The following is an 8,657-nucleotide window of genomic DNA, read 5'->3' as shown; positions in this document are numbered from 1 at the left end:
TGCACAGATGTTTTTAACATAAAATTTTACATGATATATTTTGTTACTTGCGTGTAGCAATGAGGGGATGTAAAAGAACAACAACACTGTCCTGTTGCTCTCAGTGTCATCAGGAAAGATGGGAAGAGAATATTTGCCTGCTTGCTAATTTACCGTGAAAGTATCCAAAAATCTGCATCGGTTTTGCAACATGCAAAAGACCCCACAGTCCTATTCCCACCTGTCTCACACACACACAAACACTGGTATAAATTAGAAACCAAATACCACTGAGTGTCAGTCTGGGAATTTGGAGATACAGGACATCAGAAAACAAATTGCTGGCAAGGTGAGTTTCTTTAGTAACAACGTGGCATATTTAGTTACGTTTATTCATGCATTTACACACTAATGTGGATGACGAAAAACACCAAAACAAATATTGCTTCACTTCTCAATAAGTTTTTTCTAAGATTCTAGAATCACTATGAAAACTACATTAATATTAATGTATTGTGATCTTATAATGTTTCTGTCATGGTTATTTGTTTTGCTTTGTTCTGGCAAATTTGGTCGTATGTGAAAAGTTACAGTCACAGAATTTTCTTATACTTACAGTACTTGGATCTACTACAAAATCTGTTACAGGAACTGTAGGTTTTACTGCGTAGAGTTCTGGAAATCCAAGTAGTATCAGAATGGGACTCGGGAGGATATGAACCCAGTCCTCCTGCTACTTCATGTGCCATCCGTCCCACCTTGTAGTGTGGGCTTCTTCTGATTGGTTAGAAGAGTGAGGCTCGCTCAAAGCCTTAAGAAGGGAGCAGCTCTGTCTTGCTCTCAGAGAATCTTTAACAGAGCTGCTCACATTGAGATTCTTGGTGCATGTTTCAACTAAAAAATACACAGATTTCTCACATTTTCACCTACATTCACTTTCCTTCAGGTCTCAAATTGGTTTTTATGTTGTGTCTCTGCAATCACTTTGTCTCCCCTTTTTTAACCCTGTGCGTCTTGTCCTCCTCTTCAGGCCTCCATGGATATAAACATCCCAGTCAACTGTTCTTCCTTTGTCGATCTGCCTTCTTCCTTCGACATGTCCTTCGCCAACTTATCATTTGATATTCTGTTGGACAGATGTTCCAGGTCCACAACAGGTGTCTCCATCTTTACAGCCTTCTCCATCACCAACATCGTTGTCATCTTCCCGATGTCTTTTGTTGTCCTTTACCTGGGATTTCGACAATGGAGACAACAGTGCTCCATACCCACAGCAGTAACAACGAGCAATTCAGACATTTTCACGTACAACATGGTTACCATGCTGCTGATTGAAGTCTTAGCATCTAGTCTTTATTGTGTCGGTGGTTACGCCAATATTGTAGAGATTATCACCTTTTTGTATGACTTTTTCTGCACCATGTGGTCCGTGAAAATGCAGTTTCATATGTTGACCTGTGTGGAGCGCTACCTGGCGGTTGTTCACCCAGTCACCTACCATGGTCTGAAGAACAAGGGTGGTGTCAGGATCAGAAGACTTAGCATTGTGTGTGTTTGGCTACAGCTGTTTTTATGGGTGGGTTTAATTCCTGTAACTAGTGCAAATGTAAATCTGATTGTATTTATCTGTTACTTAGTCACTGCCTTCATTGTCATCTCTTCTTGCAGCCTTTCTGTGCTTTGTGCTCTCAGGCGCCCTGGGCCAGGGGAGGTGGGTGGGGACAAGGAACAGGTGAATCAGTTGAAGCTGAGGGCTTTCCACACCATCACTGCTATAATGGGAACGCTGTTGCTGAGCGTAGCAGGGGTGCTGGTTTGCGCTGCAATTTACGCGTCAGCACTGCTGAAGTACAATGATTCGTGTGTAGTGATGATGTCTTTCGTCTTGTTCTCGGTTCCGAGCAGTTTGGTTTTACCTCTGCTGTATCTACACCGGGCCGGGAAACTGCCAGGTGGCACACACAAAAATGAATCCAACTGAGGACTGGTTTTGATGTTATTAAATAATAATGATATTACCAGAAGACAACTTTCTGTCTATTGTTTCTACTCATTATAAAAGCCAATAAAACATTTTATTGAACTTCTGAAATTGCGTTATTATTGTTGTTGTAGTAGTTGTTGTAGTTGTTGTTTTTTATCAAGGATGGAAAGATTATTTGTTCCTTATCATTGTAGAACTTCCTGGTGGAAATGCACCTGTACAAAATAATCTCAGCTGTTACACAAAGACTATTTGTGGAAAACACACATTGATGGTGACTGTAAATGGCCTGCTTATTTAGCATTTTACTAAGTTGCTTTACATTCACCCATAAGCACATACAATGATAACATGCTTAACTGCTTAACTAGAAACAACTATAGTTTCTTGTAGCCAGGAGTTGAACCATGGACCCTATAGTTGGGGCACAATTGCCCTATCGACTGAGCTACAGCCAGCCTGTGGGTCTATATATAATAGAACTTAGTGTATAATGGACTGTTAATTTTCATTTCTATAGGCCTATATACACTTTTGTGTAGGCTTATAGATGTCGAAAATATACAAATTCAAGTTCCAGTAAACCATGTAGTTTATTTTCATCCATTTCTGGTCAACCCCAAGTCTGCACAAGTTCACTCCTGAAGTATCCTTCATAAAATAGACCATATTTAAACTTTGAATTGGAACAACGAGAACACAGAAATAAATACACATGAATCCACCTATGTCTTATCAGGATGTTATTAGGTGGTTTGCTGTGTTTTGTTGCCATAAGGTTGTATGGTGGTTTCAAGAATGCTGCCAGATACTTTTTCTTTCACTTCCTTAACTAAATAACTGTACAAAGTCGATTAAACTGTTTTTTCCCATTTTTTTATTATATAAATGTCTTGCTGAGCTTTGGGTGGCATTATAAAAGTTACATTACACCAGCAAACAGTGAATACGTAACCAAATTCTGAACATAATACAAGGTTTAAGAAGGATGCTTCTGGCTGAACCTAATTCATTAACCCGAACTCTATTGCACCTCTTTCAAATATGAAGCCAGACATGAGGGAATATACAAAACAGAAGTAATGTTGCATTTCCCACAGATGGGGAAGTCATGTGTAGTAGCCACTGGCCATGCAAATGGAACAATCAATCATCTTTACTTTCTGTAAAATGCATGCACATGTGTCTATGTCTGGGATTTACTGTGCCCTGCAAATGTATTCGTACCCCTTGAACTTTTTTAGGTTTTGTCATGTTACAACCACAAATGTAAATTAATTTTTTTAGGATTTTAAGTGAAAGGAGAATGATAAATGGCTTTAAAAATTGATGACAAATAAATATCTGAAAAGTGTGGCCTGCATTTGTATTCAGCCCCTTTTACGTAAATCCAGTGGAACCAATTGCCTTCAGAAGTCACTTAAATAGTAAATATAATCCACTTGTGTGTAATTTAATCTCATTATAAATGCAGCTCTTCTGTGAAGGTCTCAGGTTTGTTAGAGAACATTAGTGAACAAACAGCATCATGAAGTCCAAAGACAGACAGGTCAGGGATACAGTTGTGGAGAAGTTTAAAGCAGAGTTAGGTTATAAAAAAATATCCCAAGCTTTGAACATATCACGCAGCACTGTACAATCATCTTAAAGTGGAAAGAGTGTGGCACAACTGCAAACCTACCAAGGCAGAGCCGTCCACCTAAACTGACAGGCTGGCCAAGGACAGCATTAATCAGAGAAGCAGCACCATGGTAACTCTGGAGGAGCTGCAGAGAGCCACAGCTCAGGTGGGAGAATCTGTCCACAGGACAACTATTAGTCGTGCACTTCACAAATCTGGTCTTTATGGAAGTGTGGCAAGAAGAAAGCCATGTCCCCAAAGCCATGTGGGGGACACAGCAAACATGTGGAAAAAGGTGCTCTGGTCAGATGAGACCAAAACTGCAAGCCACACTTTTCCGATATTTATTTGTAAAAAACATTTAAAAACATTTATTATTTTCCTTCCACTTCACAATTATGTACCACTTTGTGTTGGTCTCTCAAATCAAATCCCTTTAAAATACACTTACATGTCAGGTTGTAACGAGACAAAATGTAGACAATTTCAAGGGGTATGAATACAGTTTTTTTTTTAAATGTAATTTTTAAAAGGAAGAAGAAAAACCTAAATAAAAAAAGTGAAAACAAAGTAGCAAATGCACAGATTTGATAGCCTTTCAGAGTTAAACTACGTAAAAAAATACAGCTATTCAGAAAATAATGTTATGAATGTGCATTACAGGATCTACTGTATAATCAAGAATTACAAAGAATTACAAAAATTACATTTTTGTGTAATGTTTGTGTCATTTATGGTTCAATCTTCAAACACAAGCCAAACAATCTGAGACTTAAAATAAAGCAAATAACACAAATTTAAATAAATGAGTACAAATTTATATCCAATATTTCAAATACACCCATTTTATTAGGTACACCTGTACAATATAATACAATGCAATGCAGCAGCTTAATAAATTCTACTTTTACAATGTTACAATTTCTCAGTTTTTAAGTTACAACTGTCAGAAAAATAATTGATAATTCTACTCTCTGTCTATTATTGAGGTCACAGTGGGTGGCGGAGTTGTCCTGGAGTGGAATATATCATGAGATGGTTCTAATGATTTGGCCACTCTATTTTAAATGAAGGAGGGGGCCAAAACAGATTGTTAGTATAATAAGATATCTGATCTCATATGGACTCAAGTCAGGGTCAAGGCCTAAATAAATCGACTGACACTTTCCTGGTTGTCATAACATTCACTATCGTTTAACATTTGTGTCCCAATATAACATTCTGTTGTTGCCATTAATGCTACTGTTGCTCCATCTGTTACTATTTCAACACAAGAACATGTCAGGAATATCTGTTCCTGTGAGATTTACAGATTTGTATACGTCCAGTTAACTCCCGGTCCAGACAGACTACTCGTTGCCAGCTATCGACAGACCAAAACTCGTCACTAGACTCTTCTGTTGTCACTTGGTCACTAATGAAGGAAGGTATTTAACACTAATCTCCTCATCCTGACTCAGTACTTCGTCTACAACACGGTAGTTTTCCTGCTTTGTGCAGAAACAGCAGAGGCAGAATTAGGCTGCTAGGGAGACTCAACCAGATTCCAGAATTTATCAGCACACACAGATTTCCAACCACAAATACCAAGTCTGACAAGCCAAAGCAAACAAAAAATCCCACAAACCTCAATAACAGTGCTCCCATTATGGCCAAGATGATGCGAAAGGCTCTGTGCTTTGATTGGTCCGACCCATCCCGGTCTCTGGCCGTGTCACCTGGCCCTGGGCGAATCAGAATGCGAAGAACAGAGAGGCTGCAGTAAAATACCACGATCAACGAAAAGCACAGGAGGCAAAGAAATGGGTCGGTGGGAAAATGTGGGTGGTGCAAACCAGCTTCAACTAGCCCTTCAAAGCAGATCAGCCAAACACAACCAATGCTGATGTTCCTGAGCCTGACTGAACCTTTTTCTCTCTGGCGCAGGTAGATTGTGGGGTGAACAACTGCCACATAGCGCTCCACACATGTCAGGCAGTGAAACAAAGTCTCTCCAGGAAAGAAGAGGCAGAATAAATATATTGACACCGTAATAATCCTTTCACTGTTTGTACAGATGCCATAACTGAGGAAGACTAAGCCCAAAATACCAATACACTCCACTGCGGCCATGTGGCAGGTGAAGAGATCAGAGTGGTTTATTTGTTTCACCCCATGAACAGAGCGTTGATTTCTCCATCTTTGGACACCCATGACCAGAACAAGGATGTGAATGGGGAAGATGAAGAGGATGTTGGTGAAGGCGAACAAAGAAAAGATAATGGCACCTGAAATGGATCGGTGGCAGCTGATGTGGATAGGGTAGAGGGAAGAGTTGGAGACGTTGGAGGACCAGAAGGTGTAAGAGGCAGGGGTAACACTGTGCAAAGACAAGGACATGGCCTATGGAAAAGGACATAAAGCGAGTAAAATAGAATGGGAGAAGTTTTACTTTGGGAAATTATTTAACATTTATTAAAATGGAACATTAAAATTGAATTTTCGCTTTAAAAACAGAAACCATGAAGTCCATGTTCATCATGGAATCATTATGTGCTATTTTGCTGATGATGATGATGGTGTTTTTTCATACTGTTCTCCAAAGTTGTTGTATAGCTGGAATGATTGTAAAATGCCTGGTATTTGTCATTTATTATTTAATCCCGGTGGTGAGTACTTCTCACAGCAGGAAACTGTTATAATTCAGAAGTGTTTCTTATTATATTTCATTATTATTATTATATTTCATAATATATACAATTAAATGTTGGTTTTCACAGTGTTTTATGTAATTTTTCCTGTGGCGTCAAAAGTTGACACTCCTGCAGGGTCCAATACCGATGACAAAGTGCACCTGCACTGTCGCTCTCGAAGTGTCCAATAATTCAATTCAATTCAATTCAACTTTATTTATATAGCGCCAATTCACAACAAAGTCATCTCAAAGCACTTTACAGAATAAAGTCAAAGACTGTAAAGATGTATAGAGAGAAGTCAACAATTCCCCCTTGAACAAGTCATAGGCAACAGTGGAGAGGAAAAACTCCCTTTACCGGAAGAAACCTCCAGCAGAACCAGGCTCAGGGTGGGCGGCCATGTGCTTTGACTGGTTGGGGTGAGTGGAAAGTGGAGAGAGAAAAGAAAAGAGCAACAAAAGCAACAACAAAAACAATAGCATCCGTTAATAAGGATGTACAAAGCAGCACAATTTGAAACCTGAGGAGCATCAATATCTGACGCTGTGGGATGAGAACATGTTGAACATTTTTCTTAGTTTTACTTTTTTTTTTTCTCATTCCACTTATGCCATTTTTGAAGTCTGGATTATTTTAATTTTTATTTTCATTTACATTTTTATTTTTAAGTGTATATATTCTATAAATGTTTGGTAGCATTTTTGTTTTAAAGTGTAAAAATTTGTTCTTAGTTTTTTATTTCTATTCAGCCTTGAAACAAGATACATGTTTATTATTATTTTAGTTTTAATATTGAGTATAGTTTTGATTTTAATTTCATTTTCTAAATGTATATTTAGAAATTTTCTTGTAGTATTATAGTATAATTACAACTTTGCAACATCCAATATAAAACAATCTTTAAAAATGAATCAGTGCCATCAGTTTACAGACTTGCTCTCTTCCTTTTAGCTATGTTCAAAATCTTAATTGCCATTTGATTACATTCAACCGTCATCTAATCACTATCACTGACTGTTACATTTCTACAATATCATCAATACTCGAAATACATGTGTGTTATGAAATACATTTGAGTGCATTAAAGGACACCAACCTTGTCAGTAGTATTTTCTGATCATTTCCTCTGAATTGACTGAGCTGTGTCCTTTGCATGCTTCACCACAGACCGTCATACGCAGGTGTTGCGTCAGAACAAATTGATTGTTGATATAGGTGTGTCCTGTGAATTTGGGTTGTTTGCATGTAACAAACCACTGATGATCATGTGATTAAATTTGCTCTGCTTTATTGGATTGTATTAGATTGTACAAGTGTACCTAATAAAAGTGGCTAGTAAGTATAAGTGTAGTGAGTGTGTTTCTATTTGCTTGCAATGGTGAGCTCAGAAACAGCAAAGTAAATACATGTTGTCAATACATAGGATCCTTCTTGGTTAATAAGCAGAAGGAAACAAAAAACACGATATAACAAAAAAAAGTACAGTATATTGTGGATTATCTCTATTCATTCCCAACCACTCATGCATGTCTGTCATTTGCAACGAGTTGTAGTCTTATCAAATTCTCAATGTGAGAAACAATAATAATTAAATTGTAATCAATCTACATGAAATCAGTTCCTGTCTTCCCCATAGAAAGACACCTAGCCAACATTCAAGTAAAATTGCACTGTTGTGGAGCATGATGATTACCAGTAATGATTTGCTTAGAGGTGATTGCTGTCTAGAGATTTCTTGTGGTTTTGTTGCATGAATATAAACAGCATCACAGAATTTGCTTACCCCATAATGGAAAAAAGACCCTTTTATAATATTGCTTTGATATGCACATTTATAGAAAGATTGACATCTACTGTGGTGCCTTGGTACTAGTATATGTAGTCTCCTTTTTGAATAAAAAAGTTTTGAATAAAAATCAATACCTCTCTGCATTTGTTCAGTGGCCAAGCTTATACTTTGAACATTTCAATATAACATTGTTATCGACGTAGAGAGTAAGAGTGGTAAGAAGCTCAGTTCTTGACTCGCGGAGCATAACTCGCCAAGCTTCATCAGTCATGTATGTTTTGCATCAAATGTCAACTTTTTTTTAGGCATTGAAAACAGCATCCACTGATGCAAATGTAAACAGGCAAAAAAAAAGTCCCATCTATGTCTCTGTATGGGAAACCATGAGTGCCAGCTATGTAAAGTAGTTAGTAAATAGGCATAATTAAAATATGCATGAATGAACATTCTTAAGAAGCCTTTTCTTAATATTTTAAAATGGGTTTTAATCTAACAACACATATGTCTTAAAAAGCTCAAACACTGGCCATCAAACACTGTGTAGACTCTGCTATTTAGAAAGTAGTACAGGTTTTAAATTGTTTTTTACTCTCATGAAGGCACATGGCT

General features: G+C 37.7%; 1 protein-coding gene across 1 annotated transcript; it reads left to right on the top strand.

The window, feature by feature from the left end:
* The first annotated feature begins 258 nt into the window (after positions 1-258).
* Positions 259-2,035, top strand: LOC137137711 (uncharacterized). Its single transcript, XM_067524329.1, has 2 exons — positions 259-328; positions 1,010-2,035. Exon 2 carries the CDS (start codon positions 1,016-1,018, stop codon positions 1,958-1,960), a length of 945 nt encoding a protein of 314 aa, XP_067380430.1. The 5' UTR covers positions 259-328; positions 1,010-1,015; the 3' UTR covers positions 1,961-2,035.
* The last annotated feature ends 6,622 nt before the right edge of the window (positions 2,036-8,657 follow it).

Source organism: Channa argus, chromosome 12 (genome assembly GCF_033026475.1).
Source record: "Channa argus isolate prfri chromosome 12, Channa argus male v1.0, whole genome shotgun sequence".
In the NCBI taxonomy this organism is placed as follows: domain Eukaryota; kingdom Metazoa; phylum Chordata; class Actinopteri; order Anabantiformes; family Channidae; genus Channa; species Channa argus.
Note: the sequence above shows the minus strand (reverse complement) of the source record. Positions and strands in the feature narration are given on the sequence as shown.